General features: G+C 34.7%; 2 protein-coding genes and 1 pseudogene across 4 annotated transcripts; 2 read left to right on the top strand and 1 right to left on the bottom strand.

The window, feature by feature from the left end:
* Positions 1–2,243: 2,243 nt before the first annotated feature.
* On the top strand, positions 2,244–5,526 carry LOC146162830 (acylamino-acid-releasing enzyme-like). The gene has a single exon (XM_083384629.1). The coding sequence runs from the start codon at positions 2,250–2,252 to the stop codon at positions 4,359–4,361; it is 2,112 nt and encodes a 703-aa protein (XP_083240755.1). The 5' UTR covers positions 2,244–2,249; the 3' UTR covers positions 4,362–5,526.
* Positions 5,515–8,557, bottom strand: LOC146162829 (acylamino-acid-releasing enzyme pseudogene; annotated as a pseudogene).
* Positions 8,558–9,614: 1,057 nt separating this feature from the next.
* LOC146162828 (5'-AMP-activated protein kinase catalytic subunit alpha-2-like) lies at positions 9,615–21,865 on the top strand. 3 transcript variants are annotated; one of them, XM_083383476.1, is made up of 10 exons: positions 9,615–10,969; positions 11,612–11,794; positions 12,536–12,726; positions 13,136–13,270; positions 13,674–13,781; positions 14,623–14,767; positions 16,947–17,062; positions 17,623–17,736; positions 18,451–18,601; positions 19,899–21,865. In XM_083383476.1, the coding sequence occupies exons 1-10, from the start codon at positions 10,567–10,569 to the stop codon at positions 20,030–20,032; spliced, it is 1,680 nt and encodes a 559-aa protein (XP_083239602.1). In that variant the 5' UTR covers positions 9,615–10,566; the 3' UTR covers positions 20,033–21,865. The 3 variants fall into 3 exon arrangements, with proteins under 3 accessions (XP_083239602.1, XP_083239604.1, XP_083239603.1); XM_083383478.1 differs by having other exon boundaries at positions 19,890–21,865; XM_083383477.1 differs by lacking the exon at positions 19,899–21,865 and adding an exon at positions 19,712–19,874.
* The last annotated feature ends 254 nt before the right edge of the window (positions 21,866–22,119 follow it).

Genomic DNA, 22,119 nt, shown 5'->3' with positions numbered 1-22,119 from the left:
AAGGTATAATTTTGACAACCGGTAATCGCTAATAAAAACGCAATGCAGGTTATTTTTTAGTAATTTTCCAATAGGAGTGTCCGATATCATCGAACCAGAGCAAATATGTGGCTCCTGACTGCGTGTTTCCATTAATTGTCAAAATACTGACAGCAGCGCTTTATTGTGTGGTTTCGTTTCCAGAATTTCCTGTCGCACCTTGATTCTTTTAAAGCAAATGGCAATAAAAGATTAATTTAAATTGTTTCCTGATGTGGAATGGGTAAGCACATGCATTTACGTAAAAATTAAGCAATAGTCATTCAATATGTAAGTTGCGATATTTGGGAATCCATATTGTCGAACCTTTCGTAAGTAAAGTTCAAGTACTGAATTACGTGTTTGTTTACCAAATAACTGTCTCTTATAGTGGCACGCAATGCACAGTATAAGTGGACTAAAACCTCTTGCAGAAATAGGTGCGCATCAAACTTGCTAATTGGCAAAAAAATGTTGAAGTTAAAGTTTTTTGCAACATTATGAATAAAATGGTTTGTTTAAATAAAGTCAGCTTCTGTTTCAAATCAGAAAAGTAGTCATTTATTTGCGTGTTAAAAGTTGTTTGAACTACCAAATATATTTCAACGTTAAAACTCTTCGATCTTATACAAAACGGAAAGTGCAAAAAACATTTGTGCCGTGAATACATTGCAAGTCATTGCAGTGAATTTCCGATAGCTGCAACTTTGTATTACTAGGGAAATAGCAAGCAGCATAATGAAAGAAGGAAAGTGCTTGCGGAAACCAGTGTAAAACCATGTAAGGGTTGTGGAACATGTCTGTGCAAAGTATTTCTTATGCCTATATGCTTTAATTATGCAAGTTACGCCGTTCATGTAAGACAGAGTTCTCAACCGATGGGTCGCGATCCAAATTGTGTGGCCGTTTAGTTTGGTTTGCAGGCTCAAGCAGTTCATATGTTTAGATTAATTGCGGAAAATTTTTAAAAAGTGTGGGAGAAAATACCACACTCAACATAAGGGTTTTTTAAGAGAAAACCCTTTTTTTATACGGTATGTAGAAACACATTGTAAGTCTGGTACTTATTTACTCGCCTTTTTTCTGTTCAGTTTTGCGTCGAACTACTGAATTGACGAATGTTACTTCTGTTACAACGATATAAATTTACGGATTTAAACAGGCATGCCATTCGTATTGGCAGTTTGTATAGGCCGAGTCTGTGTGTTAGAATCAACGTGTTTTTGTAATCACCTCGATTTCGTTTTCAAGCATACTAGGTTTTAAATGGTTTTAGTTGGGGAAAAAGTATTTGCGAAATGACAACTTTACTTATGCAAGCACGCAAGATATACTGATGTTTAAGTCAATAGTTTCCTAAAATAGCAATAACGTCCTTATTATAGAAGAGCGTGAAACATATTTATTTAAATATACGTAACAACAAAGGGTAATTACCCATTTTTATCTGTGAGAAAATATATACGTTGTTTGTTTTTAAACTATTTCGAACCGATAAAAAAGTTAAAACTAAGTTGGGCTGATAACTAAAAACTATTCTTTTTTGTTACTTACTAAACACCTGTTCACATTTTCTGGATTTTTTACTTTTCCATAATGAAAAAAACTAAAAATTTAATTGTTTTTTTTTTGGCAAATCAAACAAATTATTGGTAAAAACAAGCAATCCATCAATATTGAGTGGACAATAAATGCATTTGCAAAAAGCCTGATCTGTTAAAACAAACTTTTCTTTGTGGTGTATTAGTGTAACATGTAGTTCCTGTTTTTCCAAGTAGATGGCAACCTTTTGCAAATTAATCCACATGAACGCACTTAGTTATCAATGATAATGCTAAATTAATTTAAACAAAACTATTTTTTTAAGTAAAAAGCACTGTCCTGATTAGGGATGTCGGATACTTGAAATTTTATTGCAATAACTAGATATTTTTGCTTATTTCAAAAGCAAATCATCGCTGAGATTCCTATATTAATTTAATATCGGATCGACATCAATAACACCCTAGTTTTGGATGTTTCCTAATACTAACACTTGGATTAGGTATCTATAACAATCTGATATTATTGAACACACAAAGTACATATTTAGTACAATATAAAAATCTTCTATAAGTGGGTTGAATCTAAAAAAAAATCATTAGGCTAAAATGACTGGGGAACAGGAGTTTTAGGTAACTCCCAATTTCACAAGAATTTATTTCTGTATTTTTTGTTTGAAGGTGATAATTATGGCTTCGTTTCAAGAAAAAGCTGTTTCTGTTTACAAAGATGTTTCCAAAGTTCCAGCATTGACCAACCTTTTAGTGGTGAAAGATAAAACTGACACTAAACTAGTTCATTGGGAAGCAAAATGGTCTCAGCGCGATCATGACAGAAATGAAAAGATATCCTACAAATCCATCGGAATGGTAACACTCAATAAAGAAGGCCAAGGTTTTGAAGCAAAGAAATTGCCAACTTGCTTTGAAACAAAAGGTGAAAAAGCAGAGGCATTTACACCAAACAGCAAAACCAGAGCTGTGCTTCGTGAGGTGACCATCAAAGATGTGAAAAACGATTTTCTGGAATTCTGGACTAATATAACTCGTATTATCAGCATCAATTTAACAGAAAGAGATGTCCACGGTCCTGTTATTTACAACCCTTCTTTTGGTTGTTTGGAATGGTCTCACTGCAACTCAATGGTGCTGTATGTAGCTGAGAAAAAGGTGCCAAAGTCTCAGTCATTTTTTAAGAAACCAGCAGATAAAGATGACATAATTCCAGGGGATGAATACGTTCACAGTGAAGATTGGGGCGAGCAATTGGTCGGTTGTTCAAATCCTATCTTGATTAAGTACGATATTGAAAAAGATGTTGTCACTCCGATGCCCAACGTTGTCCCAGAAGGAATATCAGTTTCTGCGGCCTATTGGTTAAAAGATTACAAAAGTTTGATTATCCATGGCTGGAAAACAAAACCTTTCCGTCTAGGCTTGATTTACTGTAAAAATCGTCCCAGTGTTTTGTATCATTATCTCCTGGAAGATAAAAAAATCACAGATATGGTCGGGGAAGATGAGAACACTTGTGTTTTTTCTCCGAGGGTTGGTCCTAATGGCACAAATCTCTACTACATTGAGACGAAAATTTTCGGACCTCACTCCCAATGCGGAAAGTTAATGAAGATAGAACTGGTTAAAGGTATATTAATCAAACTGGTTGATGTTGTAAACCTACCCCAAGGTCCAGATAGTTTCCAGGGAATTTTTACGGAAGCAATTCCTCAAAAGTGCTTCCATGGCAAAAATTTGATATTTAACAGTTGGCATCGGAGCCACGGCGCAATTCTTTCTGTTGACACTGAAAACGGTGCTGTGAAGATTTTGGAGAACACTGGAAATTGGCAAGTTCAGGCGATTGAGGGTGATCTTATTTTTGCCTCTTTTTCTACACCTGTCTCTCCACCAGTTTTAAAGGTAGGCTTGTTAAAAGAAGGTTCTCCAATTAACTGGACAGTGATAGATTCCCCAGGGCAAGACATAACTGGAATCAAGTGGGAAGTAATAAAGCATGTTGCAGAGAATCCTAACAAGGATTATTCAGTTCTTGATTACGAGTCAATTTTAATTCGCCCTGATGAAGGTGAAGTCAGGGGCCTGGTCGTAAATCCCCACGGAGGCCCACACACTGTATCTTTCTGTGGCTATGATCATTTCAGCGCTGGCCTTTGTAAATTAGGTTACGCAGTTTTAAGAGTGAACTACCGAGGTTCTTTGGGATTCGGCCAGGATTCTGTCTACTCTCTTATCGGCAATATTGGAACTCAAGATGTGAAAGATGTCCAGCAAGCTGCTTGCGAAGCTGTTAAACTTTTAAACGTTCCTGCTTCCAAGGTTTTTGTACACGGTGGTTCACATGGAGGTTTTCTAACTCTACATCTCATCGGACAGTACCCTGATTTCTATGTTGCCTCGGCAGTGCGAAATCCGGTTACCAACATTGCAGGAATGGTTGGGCTCACTGATATAATCGATTGGTGTTTGTCAGAAGCAGGACAGAGCTTTGATTACGACAAACCACTAACAGATTGCGATTACAACAAATTGTGTGAAGTGTCTCCTATAAGGTATGTTTCCGAGGTTAAGTCTCCACTCCTGATGATGCTCGGTTTGGCCGATCTCCGAGTTCCACCCCAACAGGGAATCGAGTACTCCAAGCGCCTTCGGGCCAGCGGAGGGAAGGTCAGAGTTCAAAAGTACGAGAAGAATGATCACCCGATCGCAGAGGTTGCTGCTGAGGCTGATTGTTTTATGAACATGGCGATGTGGTTTTATAAACATGGTCCAACTGATAAATAGAGTCAAGCTACATTATAAAAGACATATCTAAGCCTTAACTTAAATATACATTGTTCTGTATAATTTTATAAATAACATAACTTAATCCTGGTCTTAATCAGGGATTCTGAAAACTTTTTTAACGTGGAACCCCTAAAATATCTTTGGGGTCGCCTGGACCAGGGGTTGACTTCATTAAAAGTGCACTTTAGAAACCTGCTGTTTTAGGTTCAACAAATGTAAAATTGAAATTAAGTCTAACATCTTAGGAGAAAGGCACCTGAGCGTTTTTTCTTTTTCGATTTTTAAAATTATGCACCAAGATTTCTATTTGGGTGTTATGATTTTCCATTTTGTGGTAATATCCCCAAGAGATCCCAGTTTAAGAACCCCTGGTCTAATCTAAATGAAATGTAATTCCAACACTTCAATCTTAATTTATGTAAAAAGCAAAAACGTGCCATATTTTCATATGTTAAGCTGGTGCATCATGGTTTTGATAAGCTAATTTATCATTTAACAAATCGTAAAAACACTCGTGTTGAAGTATCATTTTATAATTATTGCTTATAGTTTTGTTTCTGTAAATTACCCAGTTTATTTTGACTTTTCTGTAAGCCTTTAAGTTCAATATAACTAGTGATAAAAACGTATTTTTAAAGTATAATAAATAGAGATCGACCAATATCACTTTTTGGGACCCATACCGTATCCGATTTTTTTTCTATACCTAGGAAATGTTTCAAAACTTAAATTATTGAAAATTAAAACCAAATATCGTTTTAGTTTATATACCTGTAGGCTTTATTAATTATTTAACTATTATTTTGCAAATTAGCTTGGCGTAATCCTAAAACCCAAATTGTTTTAATCAAAAAAATTGGTAAGTTGTTTGTTGTACAGGAAAAATTATATCATATTTTAGTAAATTATCGGCCTATATTTACCGATATCTATATTCATAATTATTGGTAAAACGATATATCGGTCTGTCTCTAATAAAAAATATTATTTTATAAGCGATTGCCTTTATTCTTAAGCTTCTGTAAAATACCCAGTTTATTGTTTTTTTTAAATTGTAAAATACAGGCTTACATGTCATTTGTGCAGAAGTTTTAAATAAACCTACTGGTAATTTCTTGATATGTTTCTTGAGAAAAAAACAGTACAGAAGGATCTTTTAGTCGTATATATTTTTGATTCTTTGATTACACATCAAATGTGATAAAAAAAGTTGGTTTTGCGTTAACAGCAAGTGCTACAAAAACTACCAACAACGCACACCAGCTAAAAAAAGTAGTATAAGAAGGCACAATTTGGTTGGCAAAACATAAAAAATAACAAATGATTTGCAACATGAATGCAATGTTTGCATGACTATATAAGTGATACAAAACTTTTAAAACATAAGTTAAACTAACTCGTTTAAACCAGTGATTTTTAACCTATTTTGGATTGCCCAGCTTTAAAAAATATCCGGGCTCAACACTCAAGTAAAATAAAAAATAATTAAAAAAAAAAAAAAGTTTAAAAACACAGGTTTAGACATATATAAAAGCAATGTTTATTTACAAAATGTTTGAACGTAGGTTGCTTATAAGCAAGTGGCAATATAGATCAGTCCTCTTACATCAGGGGTTCCCAACCTGTGGTACGCGAAGGTTTTTCAGGTGGTACGCGAGTATCTTCCGTTTTTTTGACAAAACCCTAGATTCACAACTTTATATTTTGTTTATGTGGTTTTGTTTACATAAAATAATTCTTTTTTGCAAATAGCGTTGAATAATGCTAGTTGTAGGCTAAAAATATGATCAAATTAGTTGTGTTGTGCAATGCGTGGTACGCGTCGCACTACAGAACGTCCAAGTGGTACGAGATCGTAAAAAGGTTGGGAATCCCTGTCTTACATATTTAAAAAAATCCTAGCAATTAATGTAATAAAATTAAATTAAACAATAAATGTTTCAATAGAAAAGCACTAATTACAGAATTTTTTAATGGTTATAAAAAAGCATAGCAAATTTGCATAAGCAAGCAGCTATAGTTGATTAGCTCATGCATTGAACTTTTTAGGCTTTGCTAATAGGTGCTTCTCCTTTATTATGAAACCAGCGGGCCATGTTTAGAAATGCATCTGCGGCTGCATGAACTTCAGCTAGCGAGTGATTATTGTCGGGGTAAACCAGCATCTTAACAACCCCTCCCATAGCTTTCCTCAACTTGTAGAACTCGTAGGATTGAGATTGAGGGACTCTAACATCACCTGCGCTTACCACCATGAGTAAAGGTGCTTTCACAGTCGAGGCAAATTTTATCGGTGAGTTTTCAATTGCTTTTTTAAAGTCAAATTGACTTGGATCTGCCGCATAGGAGTAGGGCTGTTTTGTCTCGCAATAACTCCAATCTGTTATGTCCGAAGTACCGACCATAGAAGCAATGTTAGAGCAAGGATTAAAACTTACACCTGCTGAGTAAAATTCAGGAAATTTTCCCATAAGACTAAGTGTCATGGATCCACCGTGTGAGCTTCCATACACAAACACATGGTTGGTTTTCACCGTAATCAGGGCTACTTTTGCACTTTGCTGAATATCACTGATATCTTGGACACCAAGCTTTCCAGGAAGTGAGTTGACATTGTTTTGACCGAAACCTATCGAGCCTCTAAAGTTCACACGAAGAACAGCGAAGCCAAGTTTACACAAGGCGGCTGAATAGGGGTCGAAGCCTGCCGTGTGGGACATATGTGGCCCACTGTGTGGGTTCACAACTAAACCCTTTGCCTGTCCTTCAGGTTGCAGAAGAATAGACTCAAAATCAAGATCAGGGTACTTCTTGTTCACCAAAGTGGGCTTATGCTGTAAAATTTGCCAGGTTACATCTTGGTAGAAGGTGGCACCATCACTGTTTAACCAATGGAAGCGCAGGAATCCATTATCGTGCACCTGTGTGTACTTTATTAGCGGAGGATGGGCTGGAGCGCTGTTCGAAACAAAAACCGTTTCGTTACAAATGCTTAAGATTTGCCATTCTTCAGTTGCGATGAGGACTCTTACGACTCCTGTCTTGGTATCGACACTCAATATGCCGAGACTGCTTCGATGGAAACTACTGAACAGAATTTTATCCTTGTACCAGCAACCTCTTGACAAACTGTCAGTGTAAATACCCTGGAATCTGTTCGGCTCTTCAGGGTTGTCCACAACATCGACTAAAACTTTTGTGGACTTTGTTTCCATATCCATGACCATCATCTTTGAACATTGCTGATGCGGGCCGAAAGCTTTGTTTTCCAAATAAACCATAATGTTGCCATCAGGATGCATCCGTGGCGAATACACACACATACTTCCGTCAGTCAAAGCACAACACGACAGGCTCTCAATGTTCACATTGTACAGATTACTCAGGCGATTTTTGCAATAAACCAAGCCTAGCCTAAATGGTTTTATCTTCCAGCCGAGAACGATAAGATTTTGGTCGTTTTTGCTCCACAAAGCCTCACCTACACACATGTCATCCGGCAAGGCATCCTCCAGAGGAGTTATACCCTCAGATTCGACATCAAAGATTACAACAATTGGGGTTGCGCATCCGATCAACTGCTCCCCCCAATCTTCCTGGAAGACATAATTACCCCCCAGTTCAACATTTTGATCTGGCTTCGGATCGTAAAAGGACTGCGATTTACCTTTCTTCTTTTCAGCAACATAGAGCAATTTTTTATCATTGTTAGACCATTCCATGCAACAAAATGATGCATTGTTGTAAATCGGTCCGTGTTTCCCGGCAGCTGTTAAATTGGTGCTCGAAATCCTCCAAGAATCTCTCCAGATCTCAAGAAACTGAGTTTTCACATTTTTTACCATTATTTCGCGAACAATGGCCCTCATTTTTCCATTGTGTGACATCCGGACTAACTTTTCTCCGACAATTTCGGTAACTGATATGGAATTCTTCACTGTAAATTTTTCTGCCATAACCGTACCGGCTGTTTTGTAATTAATGACATCGTTCCGATCAAAATCTGCTTTTGCCCACGTCGCTTCCCAATTGATTACCTTTGGGTCATTTTCATCTTTCACCGCCAGAAAGTTAGCAACAGAATAGGCACCAGCTACATCGTTGTACATGTATTTTGCGCGATCGTTAAACTCTGATATTTTAGTGTCGCTGCTATCCATGCTCACAACCAGCTTAAAATTAACCTACTTGAACAAAATTCTAAACATACAAAAAGGTCAAATTTATAGTTTTTGCTAAGTTGATAGGACATGTAAAAAGTTTAAATTAACCAAAGTTGATTACTGTTGTTCCAATATAAAACTGATTTTCGAAAAATCAGGACTTTAAATGGTTGCACAAATACAAATATTTTACTAGTACAAACAAACAAACATCAATTAACTTGTATTTAAAAATTTCAACTTGACTAGACAGCCAAACAATTGTAAAAATCCACTTAAAAAATTTTTTGCATGCTGCAATAAATTCAGACGTTATGCACGGTAAACGCAGTATATGTAAAAAAAATATTACATATAAAACTATCTTCTTTTAGCATTTTACACACAGCATTATTTGGACGTACCGATGTGCTTTGTTTACACAGCAAAGCCTCGATAGACGAATTTCTTCTGTACTTTTGTGGAAAACGACGTAATATTAAACCAATGATACTATAATGCCAATAAATTTTTCACAGATATTTGTCAGACATGAGAAATCAAGATACTAAATTTCCCCTTACCGTAAAGTCTTACAACATATTTTTATCTGCTTTACCTAAAATTAGGTTTAAAATCTGCAAATATGCTGTTGTTTGTGTTAAATTCTGTTGAAAGTAAAATATCGGACAACCTATTCTTGTAACAAAAACGGAGTTTAAGTTCAATATAAAAGAAGGAAGCAGATATATTACACGAAATTCACAACCATTTAATGACATTTCCTTTTCAAAAACTTCAAGTCGTATTTTGTAGTAAACGGCGAGTAAATATTTCAAATCGCACTTATAGAATAAATGAAAAAGAGAAAATTTACCTTATATTGGCTTGAGTGGGACCTAATTTTTGGCCCAAAAAGGGGCTTTAGATATTTGAATAACGAGCAGTTATATAAAATAACGTCTTAAAAAATGCAGGAATTTTTTATGGTTTTTAGCAAACGTGACTTCTATTTACTTTTCGCTTGACTGAACACGAGCGATATTGATCAGGTGACCAGGGTTTTGCAGAAGTTGTCTTTTCAGCAACTTGTTGTTCAACATTTCTCTTTAATAAGCTGCTTTTTAAAAAATGTACAGTGCCCTTTGTGCCAAAATTGTACAATAACACTTTGGCTAAGATATTATAGGGCGCTGGTCTAGAATACTTCCACAACGCACATTATTTGGGTTAGGGTGCGGGTTAGCGTTTGGGTAAGGGTGGGTCAATCAAGTAATATTACGTTTATTATTAATAATAACTTGACCCACCCTAACCCAAACAATATGTGTTGTGGTATGCGGCGTTTGAAGAAAATTTTTTTTTTATTAATTTTTACATACAATAGTGAAAGAGCGCCAAGTATTATTATTCAATAATTAATATAATATTACTTGACCCACCCAAACACTAATCCGCACCCTAACCCAAATATTGTGCGTTGATTTAATAATTGTGGTAGGATTCTCGACCAGCGCCTGTTATAGTATTGAAAGCCAACCTTTTAACTAATTTAACTTTATTTTTAAGCACCATTTCTTCGTGTTTCATTGTATTGTGGATTTATTGTTGAATCGCATTAAAAAACGTGTTTAAATTTAGTACAAATATTAAAACAAGTGTTCTATTTAATTTAAAAGTGTATATTTAACCTCGGTAATAAGGAAATGCAATAATAGAACTATTTTTTCAATAATAAACTATTTATCTACAATTTTAAGTCATTTGTATTGAAAACTTAGCGACTATCTAGAATCCTACCACAACACTCAATATTTGGCTTGATGGTGGATTAGGCAACTAATTTGGGTATATTTATTATCCCATATTATTTCTCCTGTGCAATTTCAAATTTGAACTTCTGGTAAAAAAGTTTTTTGATTCTTTTTCTTGAGAGAGATATTACCGTGAACTTCTCCGCTGCATAATTTCCTTTGGTTAAAAACTTCCAAAAACCAAATGTTTTTATTATTATTGTTTGCCTAAAAACGTTAATAAAATTGAATGTTGTTTGTTTAGATATGGCATCTTCATACCAGTCGAACGAAAGTAGGTACAGTAGCGTGCAAACCGGTGCAATAAAAATCGGCCATTACCTCTTGGGCGAAACCCTTGGAGTCGGTACATTTGGAAAAGTGAAAATCGCAACACACCAAATCACCGGGTACAGAGTCGCTGTAAAAGTCCTAAATCGACAGAAACTAAAAACCCTTGATGTTGTCAGCAAATTAAAGCGAGAGATTCAGAACCTTAAGTTGTTCCGACATCCGCATATTATCAAGCTGTACCAAGTAATATGCACACCCACGGATATCTTCATGGTTATGGAATATGTGCCCGGAGGCGAATTATTTGATTACATCGTCAAACACGGAAAACTGAGAGAGAGTGAAGCACGCAAGTTTTTCCAGCAGATTATGTCAGGTAAACAATTTAGGAGAGTTGATATTTTGCAAAAGCCAATATTATTACACATTTAATAATCTAGCAAACCTTTGTTGTAAAAACAAATTGTAGTATATTTAATCTTGGCAAGCTTTCACTATTTTACATGAGCCATCTACTTTTGTAAAAGTCTATTTTGACCCGTCCATGTTCATGTTGTTAGCATGTAAATGTATTTTTTGACACTCATTTGAGTGGACTTCAGCAATAAGACCTAAATGACCAGAAAAAGGTCTAAACACCATCTTACCTTACCCCAAACCCACCCCTGACTTCATCACTACTTCCCCTAATAATTTTAATCCTAACCCAAATTCCAACCCCGCCCGTAACCCCGTGGCAAAACAGCGCTGCCCAAATGGCCCAAACATTGACACCAAAATGGCCGATGCCAGACAGGTGACCCCCAATCGTCTCACATGCTTCCTCCCCCAACAGTTTTTGACATTATTTTGTCCATCTATGTGTTTTTTGATGAATTTGGGACTTCTGCCAGTTTTAGATGTTATGCAAACATATTTAGATCTTATTCCATTGTATATATTAGTAGACCTTAGTATTAGGAATTCTCATCTGGATTTGTTGCAGAACCACCCTTATGATTTCATTTTCATATTTAAGGTGTTGATTATTGTCACCGACACAAAGTGGTTCATCGTGACTTGAAACCGGAAAACTTGCTGCTTGACGCAAGAAACAATGTAAGAATTGCAGACTTCGGACTTTCGAACATGATGTCCGACGGAGAGTTCCTTAAAACAAGCTGCGGTTCACCAAACTACGCCGCCCCTGAGGTCGTTTCAGGTAAAAAATTCGTCAGTAAATGTTAACTGTTTGCCTCTTCACCTTAGAAAGGCTTACCGGAATCAGTCAGACAGATTATCTGGATTATCATTGGCTTGTACAAATCCAGAAGGGCTGGATAACAGAATACACATTGTGTGTATGTTTGTATTCAACTGTTTTTTGTCATTGTAATATTCTTTTTAGCCACGTTTGTTTATTTAATTTACTTTTTGAGAACTAGATTGACGTTTATGGCAAGTATTGCTCGATTTTTCTTTTAAATAAATACAGATAACTTTTTTTGCTGGAAGGTTGAGTTGGACGTAGAATAAATCTCAAAGCTCACATAAAAGTAGGTGGCATTTTGTGAACGTTTCGATTAGTCTTTATTCATTTTTGACATCAATATAATTGAAACAATCTCAAAAAGTTGTAGTCTACTTTTGAATGAGATTTGATATTCATTCTGCAACAGTTAGAATGCCTGTTTTTTCTAAACAGTCTAAATATCAAGTGATTCATAAGCAAGAAAATTTATTTTGCATTTTGTTGTCTGCAGAGAATATAAGTGTTTAGCTACAACAGATAGACTTGTTTAAATTCCATGTTTTTGGAAATGTGTTTTAAGCAAATGTTTAAGTTTGTTTTATTAATATAAAATAGACTAATATATTTTATTATTTATTTGAAAGGACATAAAAGTATTTTAACGCAACCTTTAATGTTAAAATAAAAAATTATCACTGTTTATTATGTCAGGCAAATTGTACGCTGGGCCAGAGGTTGACGTTTGGAGCTGTGGCGTGATCTTGTACGCCTTGTTGTGTGGAACGCTGCCGTTTGACGACGAGCACATTCCAACATTGTTCAGGAAGATTAGCAGTGGAGTGTTCGAGATCCCTCAGTACTTGGACGGCAATGCTGCCAGGCTTATACAACACATGCTTAAGGTGGGGATTGCTAAGTGGCTGAGGGTGATATCAGGCAAAGCTTTGATCATATCTGGCACTTCTGTGAATGTTAATGTGGGGTCAAAGGCTGAGGTGAAAACTGCTTGCTATTTAAACTGTGTCTGATAAAGTTAACAAGTTAACCCTAATTAATTTATGGTTTAAACTGTGTATTATTTTTTATAACCTATATCTTACTTTTAAGCGATTATGAAAAAAAATTGAAATATTTTAAACTTTAAAATGCTTGCTTTAGATTGTTGTAATAGTGATTTTCAATCTTATATGGTTTCTTATACTATATTAATTGATATGTTATACTGTATTCATGCCTGTTGTTTTATTTTTAATAATAGGCTTTAAAATTTCAGCTAAAAAAATTGTTTTTTTCATTTGTATTTGCACCCAGGTGAACCCGATCAAACGTGCGACAATCAACGAGGTTCGTCAGTACGATTGGTTTAAGGTTGATTTGGCAAGCTACCTTTTCCCAGAAGATTCGGACCTTGATAGCAACAATGTTAATGAGGAAGCTCTGCAAGAGGTGAAACGCAATAAGATGTACATGGGTAGACAGATAAATATCATAATGTGGGACATTTGTAATCACTGACCGGTTTGTTTTCCTTTTTTGTAGCCCCTTACAAGGTCCTAATAAAATGCATGAAAATAAAAACAAAATGAATACAAATTTATCATTTTTTCAACTTCAGTGATCAGAAACGTTTAATTACCTGCTATACAATAAATCCTCCATCAATATTAAAACATATACAAACAATTAGGAGTAAAAGTAATGAGGTTTGATTTTGCAAAATTGAAGCAGTTTGATTACCCACAACTATTTTCTTTGGTGTTTTGCTTTTCATTGTGCTACTCGCAATCTCGAGTTTTTTTGTTTTTTTTATGTTGGTACTAAATTTTTATGCTTGAATTTCTATTTTCAGGTTTGCCGAAAGTTTAATGTGAAAGAAGAGGAGGTGACAAATGCCTTGCAGAACAATCCGGCTCACGACCCACTCAATGTGGCTTACCATCTCATCATTGATAACAAGGTGAGTGTGTAATATATTTTGATGGTAATCGGTTTTGTGTAAGGAGGAGGTTATTTACATGTACACCAAAGTAGTTTAAATCAACATCAATCACCAAGTGCAAGCGCAAAACAGATATCTTAGCAAATAGTATATAGGCACCTCCTGAGGCCATTTACACAGCAAGTAATTTCAATCGATTTCGGAAATTAATTGGAATAAAAGACTGCGAATGCAAAACTTTGCAAAATTTAATACTACCACCACACAAATGATAACCCAAACCCTTAACCTTACTCAATACATAGTCACATATGGGTGCGAGTGTAAAAGAGTGATCCAAGCAAATTGCCACTTCCTTTGTTTAATGCTTTTTGATGTGCAATCAACAAACAGTCCGTTAAAGTTACAAATAATTGACAAATACATATTTACAGTCAATCAACTATGTATTTCCTAAACAGGAATTACCACTTTAATGAGTTGAATACTTTGGCTATAGGATCTCAAAGTAAAAAACTTAAAAAAGTTATGAACAAATAGTAAAAACAGAATTAAATATTATATTTTAAGTTGAGCTGCACTAACCAGATTAAAATTGCCACCTTTGTCTGTATAGTATAATTATAGTTCTTACCATTTAAGTGCCGTACTCCTGAAAATAACTAAACTGATTTATATAGCACTTTCAAAATTGTATAAAGTTATGACCTCTAACCAATTAGCAAATAGAAAAATAAAAAAAATACTTACACATTTTCATTCAGTGTTTAAAGATATCTAACCCTACAAATTTGCCAAATATCTGCTTTAAGTGTGATTGCCAACCACTGAATAGTTCCTGATAACTCTATTTTCGCAGATAATCTACAACCAAGCGCAAGACTTCTTCCTTGCTTCAAGTCCACCAGCATCTGGGATGACCGGGTTCTACTTTGCACAACTTGCAAGTCGACCTCACCCAGAAAGAATTGCGCCCATGCTGGACTCTGCGCACGACCATAAGGGTAAGAGCAAAATATTTCAAATGTAAAACCCCTCCTCAATCCTTTTTGGCAACCTTTGTTGTCAAATGTACTGACGTTTCAATAAATTATACAGGAAATTTTCATGAGGGCAATTAACTTGCAACTGGGCGAAAAGAATATATAGCAGCATGAATTACAATTTTTTTTATCCAATAATGCATTGAGTGGATATATATATATTTTGCGCCCAGTTGCAATCTCATTGCCTATAAAGATTGCCGTGTATAGCTGCAGTATATTCAGGAAATATTTCTTCCAAGTGACTAAAACACTTATTAATAAGTAGGGATGCATTCGATAGTATCAGATTAAATCGATATCCAATGCCAAATTGTTGTGTCTGTACTCGCTGAGAACGAATTGAAATAAAAGTTCCAGGCATTATTCGTTATCAAATAGACAGATTCTTCCTTGAAAGGTAAATTTACCAAAAAATAGTCGGTTAAAGTTAGACTGCACTTCGCAACCTTGGAGGCCACTTTTTTAATTTTAGGTACTTTTTTTTCAGCTGGCTGTATTAATGCTCTCCAGTCTCCATAGGTTTGCAGTGTTGCATTAAATTTATTGTGATATTACTTTAAAATTGCACTATTGCAGTAAACTGTTCTTGTCAATACAAATTAATTACTTCATTATAAGTTTAAATAATTTGCCAAAAAATCTAGTAAAAGCAGACAGAGTTACTGTAAATAAGCAAGGCAGAAGCCACTCTTAACTCGGAACTGGTTTCTTCTGTTGCTTGTATTGTAAAGCTTGTTTTTGTTGTTCCAGGCCTGTTATGTTTTTAACAATGGGACAATGAGCAGCCACTATTGTCCCTATTAGTTGCGATGTGTGGTGTAGACATACATGTCTGGTCATTTTTTTCTTGTTAAACTTTGTTGTTGTTTGTGTCAAAATTGTATATTTACTGTACATTCTTATCTTGTATAAATTTAATTTTTTGCACAGATGTATAAATGTAAATGGATGTGTATGATGATGAAAATTTCTAACTATAGCCTATGTTGTCTCTGCCTATATATCCATATATGATTGTTAAAACAAATGATCTGGCAACACGGTCACATATTATGAAAGCCAAGCAGTGCGACACATCATTATATGTATGTGTACACCAACATATTACTCCTTTGTTATGCTTTCTGCCAGTGCTTTTTCAACCATGTAAAAAAGGTTTGCCATTCCGAAAAAGGTTGACAAGCACCGCTTTATGCTGTCTATTTCTCCATAGTAAAAAGTTTAATGAACGGATAAATTAAATCAATTTTTTTATATAGCTTTTAAAATAATTGCAACTCTATAGCATTGTTAATGTCACTTAGTCTGTTTCTTCAAATGCACAACTGTCTAAACCAAGCTTGCCTTATTATCAAAATCAAACTGTGTACTGTTCATATTTTAATATCTTAAGTCATTTGGTAATGTGTTGCTGGCATACTATTTATTAATAAAATAAAATCACAAAAATTAAATAAAATTAAAAAAAAAACTTGTAACATGTTACTTTCATTTGGGCTAGGATTCACATGTGAGAAAATTACTGTTTAGCCTAGAGTTATACCTCAAACTTTAGATATTATTTTCTCAATTTAAACTTACTTTTTCAATCAATGCATTGACAGATTATATTGGTATTTTTTTTATAAGTTGCTTTGCTGTTTTTAGTTTTCACGAAAAACTAACAAGTATTTAATATTTTTTTGTTCACTTTCTTTCAGGTCGTAAATTTTTATACTTAATTGTCTTTAGTGTAAAAAATCCAGTTTGAAACGCACACTGTATGTTTCAAACAAAAGTTCTTAACTAAATTTGCAGTTTGGACTTTTAAAATCTTATTCTCCAGAGGTCACTTTCTGCACTCTTAAGTTTTAAGGTCGAATATTGTCGATAATTTAATAATATTTTTTTCATTAATTTTGGCTTGCTCGCTAAGTCAATGCATTGTTCTACATGGGCACAGTTTGAACTTATATGGCATTTTTGGTTTTTAATTCCTTACTGTATTTTTTTTTAGTTTTTCAATTTTTTCCTTTTTGCATCATAAAGTTTAACACAATTAATTTTAACGAACAACTAATTTAAACTCTCAACGAACAACTAATTTGAAATGAAAGCGCTAAACTCAAATTTTAAAACTCTAAATTTATATTTCCAGAATCTCCGGCCCCTGCTCCAGGCAGCCTCAAGGGAAAAAGGGTAGTTCCCCTAAAGCGAGCCAAGTGGCATCTTGGAATTCGCTCGCAAAGCCGTCCGAGAGATATTATGTTTGAGGTTGGTGCTAAATTAATAATGTTGCACAACTATTCCAAGTCTAAGGTTTTACAGTACATTCGTATTTAAAAATATTAGGTAAAACTCTGCCGATATACAGATTTTAAATCAGGAATTTTATGTGCGAGGTTTGGTTATGGCTATTCTGACTCACTTATTCCAAGTTTAACGGTTAAATATGTTAAGGTAATAACAAGAGCTATTAAAGTAAGGGAAGATAGTTTTAATTCCCCAACCAGATATAAGTTTAGATGCACTAGGCAGTTTAATTGTGTTTTTAAACAGTTTTTATTTATTTCATGAAGCACTTATAATGTAAATACATCCAGTCCAATAATAAAATCTACCAAGCTACAAAATACTTTATTCCTAGAATTTACTTATCCTAAAATAAAAGCCAAAAAGCTTATAAATTGACATCATCCTAATTAAGACTTTCGATTCAAACTTGTATCATCATCTGTTAAAAAAACAAAAAAAAACAGGCGAAAAATATATCTAATCATATTTCTTAACTAGGTCTTCAAATTAAAACAGCAACCTAATGAAATTTTTTTTAGGTCTTCAAAGCTATGAAGCGACTCAACTACGAATGGAAGGCGGTTTCACCGTTCCATGTTCGAGTGCGAAGAGTCAACTCCGTCACCAAGCACATCAACAAAATGAGTCTGCAGGTGGAAAACATACTTTTTTACATGAGCTACGTTTTCTTGTTGACCTTCTAGACCAGGGTTGGGCAAACTACGACCCACGGCCAGATGCAGTTTGCAAGTGTAAATCATTCCAGCTGCCACCTTTTTAAACCGGGCATGAGGCCATTTCCTTACATTGTATATCTTGGCTATTACTTTTTTACAATCTAAAAAGCATAGGCTATGCTAAAACATATAAAAATTAGCACACCAAAATTTACCATTCACATTCTTATAAAAAGAAATTGCAATTTAAATTAAATTGAAAGTAAATAAATTGACTTAGTACAAATATGGTGTTCAGTCATCTAATGTGTTTGCGTTTTAAAGAAGTCTTTTCAACTAAAACACTACACATTTTAGCAACATGATTGTCAATTAAACTTAAACGACCAGCGGAGACCTTTCTTCACTTGGTTTTGGCCTACTTCTGTATGGGCTTGATATTCATTCTACGTCTAACTACAACCTCCAACCATTATCTTAAGATTTATTCAAACGTTTACAAAATGACACCTACTTCTGTATGGGCTTGATATTCATTCTACGTCTAACTACAACCTCCAGCCATTATCTTATGATTTAATTGAAACGTTAAAAATGCTACTTACTTCTGGGCTTTAATATATGGGCTTTAATATTTTAACCTCCAGCCATTATGCTGCAATGTTTATTACCCCATGTCTGTTACTTCAGTTGTACCAGGTCGACTACCGCAGCTATTTGCTCGACTTCAGCAGTTTATCGGAAGAAGTGCAAGCAGATGCTTTGGAAGGAAGTGGCGAAAAAACCCTGAGCAGATCGAGCCAGGAATCGTGGGACCCAACCCTGGGAATGCCCATGGATGGTAAAATAAATAGTTGGAAAATGCTTGCATTAATATAATTGTTGCATTAAATTCTGCTCTTCATATAATTTTTATGCTATTGCTAATAATATAATTATTCTGCTATATATAATGGATGACAAGTGAAATTTTTGAAATAAAAACATCTACATTAACAGCATGGACGGTGAGTAAAACAGAGAGGACTAAAAATATTTGCATTAATATAAGTGTTGCCTTAAATTGTTCTAATTAATATCATTTGATGGCGAATGAATTTTGTAAAACAAAACCTTTGCATGAACAACATAAAATGTTTAATGGTGAAAATAACGGCCCAAATAGACATAAAAAGCGACATGCTTTATTGTTCAAACGTTTCGGCAAATGCTCATGCCATCATCAGTGATATGAAGGCCACATCAGTTACACCCGTTTATACACTTTAGTCGCTTCTGCGCACCTTTTTATCTATCGGTTTTATGCGACGCTTGTTTCGCACATTTTTATCATTCCTTTGTGCGACTAAAGTGTATAAACGGGTGTAACTGATGTGGCATTTATATCACTGATGATGGCATGAGCATTTGCCGAAACGTTTGAACAATAAAGCATGTCGCTTTTTATGTCTATTTGGGCCGTTATTTTCAACATTAAACTTATGAACAGATCCGTACATAGTGTTCCAACTTAAAATGTGTTTTGCAGAACTATCAGATAAAATATACTTCTATATTCACTACCCTAAACTTATTTTTCACATTGCAGAAACTTGGTCGAATGTACTTATTTGTTCTCACCAGCCTGTTTTTTTTTACTTTGCCGCAATTGTCAGATAAAACATACTGCAATACTTCCACCCTACTTAAAAGCTATTTACGTTTTGCATAATTATCAGATCAAACATACTTATATCTTCGCCCTATACAAAAACTTATTTTGTCACTTTGCAGAGCTGGCATATCAAAATTACTTAACTCCACCCTACTCTAAAACTTATTTTTCGATTTACAGAACTATCAGATCAATATTCTTATATCTCCACCACACCCTGCTTACTATTTTTGCAGAGCTTTCAGGCAAAATGCTCTGAAATATCTCCACCAACCCTAAACCCCTTTCACTTTACAGAGCTTTCAGGCCAGATGTACTCGGAGCATTCCTATTTTTTTCACTTTGCAGAACTGCCAGATTAAATTTATTTGATAAATCCCTTCCTATATTAATCTTTTTTTACACTTTGCATAACTATCAGATCAAGTATACTTAAACGTCTTCGCCAACCGTAAACTTATTTTCCACGTTGCAGAGCTTTCAGGCCAGATGTACTCTAAGAGCGTCCCTCTCGGCCAACAGATGCGAAACCTCAGCATGGAGTCAACCGGGGATGTTCACCACACAATGGAGTTCTTCGAGATGTGCTCAAGCCTCATAACTGCCCTCGCAAGATAAATACGTCATCGGGATATGACGTCAATACTGAGTTGATGGCGTCACTGTTGAGTATTTGGCGTCAATATTGGATTTTGACGCTTATTTTTGGTTTTTGACGTTACTTTTACGTTATGGACGTAACTTTTACGGATTTGACGTCACTTTTTGTCTTTTGACCTTACTCTTGGGGCTATGACGTCATCATTTAAGCTTGTACGTCACTTGTTGGTTTCGTGTACGCTTTCTGACTTCAATTTTTGCAATGTAAATGCCTACGTGTGTTTTATTTCGTAGTTCAAAAGACATCTGACCCAACAATGTTTTTATGTAGGTGCTTGATATTTACCTAAAGGTATAACTTTCTTTACATAACTTGGAAAATCATTTAGAAATTATGGTTTTAAGTCATTTATTAGGTGGGAACTTAAAAAAACACGATTTGAATATTGATTTGAAAGTAAGGGGTGTTTCACATTCTAACATGGCTAGTTGTCTATTTTAAACAAGTAAGTGTCTTGGCTGTGCATATCCCTGCTTTTAAATGCGGCTTCGTTTATAACCTGCGCGTGTTTTCGCTACGTTTTATAGTTTCAGGACTTGACACTGAACTATTTTCTGCCCTACTCAGTTCTTCATCTTTTCAATTGAAATTACGTCAAAACTCCAAATTTTTTTTACATTTGTTATAAACTCTTAAGGGTTAAACACTAGCGAAATATCTGTAAAAAATATGACTGCCGTGTTAATCTATAATACTATTTTTTATGTAATCCAAGAATACCTTCTTTAAAGAGCCATTCAGTTTGACCTAATTAGTTTTTTTTCTCATATACAAAATACATTTTTCAAGAAACCTGATTTTTTTAATGCTTTTTACTTTTTTCACTGTGTAAATATGGCGTGGTCCTCCCTGATAATGCTAGCCTTATAAAAAATGACCCTTATTAGTCGCTTTTATCTAAAATGGCATTCTTTGCGAAAATCGGGTGTTCAGGTGGTGTCCGATAACTTTGTATCGGGGGATACCAGTTAGAAATATCGGTCAATAACGAATAACAGAATATTTTCGACTTTAGTAAACTACATTTATAGAAATGCGATTTAACATTTAGTTGGCATGTTTAAAATGCGGCTTAATCGTGGTATTCAAATTAGAAGACGATTTCAATATAAATGTCTTCATTTTGACTGTTTTATCTTTTTTACGTCGTCTTTAATATTAATGTCGGCTTCGTGTTAAGCAACGAATTGGATGCCAATAGTTTGGCAAATCATTTCATACGTATTCAAATATTGGATAAAGACAAAAATTGATTTGTTGTTAACTTCGTATTGTTACACTTTTACCAAGATGATTTTTTTACTGTTTAAAATTTTGACTTTAGCGTAAATACCTTAAATATATCGTTTTTCTGCGACATAAAATTTTGCTTGTTTTGAATAATTTTCCTTAGGATAATCCAAGTTATCGACATTTGAATGACGTATTGTTTGACGTTACTGCGATTTATTAAATTACAATTGTCTCTTTATCGGTCCAATCTATATAAAGGTGTAATAATTGGTCAATCATTTTTTGCTGTGAACAAAATATATCCTAATTTTTCACTTTCGTTTTTCATAAGACTTATCTATTGCATCTTAACCAGTTATCTTTGCTCATCTGTAAAATAATTAAAATTGTTGCAGCACAACTGCAGAATTACGCCAAGTTTGACGATGTTTAATGACTTTCACCTTTCTGTATTCTGGAAAAACTTTAATTTTCTTTAAATATTTTACGCTTCCGACAAAAATTGGTGCGGCAATAATTTTCGTACAATATCACACCTATTAAAAGTTCCACGTGGATTTTAGCTTGCTTTTTTTCGCAGACCTAGCAATGGTACCAATACTATGGAATAACAAACAGGGCAGGTTGATGTATGATGTATAATTTGCGAACGACTAAACTATTCACAATTTTAAAGGTCAGAGACCACATTCATCGCTAATTTAAGGACAAATCTAATGGTTTAAAATCAGGGCTGCGGGATCGGTAAACAACCCGAAACTCCGGCCATAAAATAACTTGACTCCGACTCTACAGCCTGTATTTTACCCAT

This window comes from Ascidiella aspersa, chromosome 3 (genome assembly GCF_963924565.1).
Source record: "Ascidiella aspersa chromosome 3, kaAscAspe10.2, whole genome shotgun sequence".
Lineage (NCBI taxonomy): Eukaryota > Metazoa > Chordata > Ascidiacea > Phlebobranchia > Ascidiidae > Ascidiella > Ascidiella aspersa.
The sequence above is the reverse complement of the archived record's forward strand: the minus strand, read 5'-3'. Positions and strand labels throughout refer to the sequence as shown.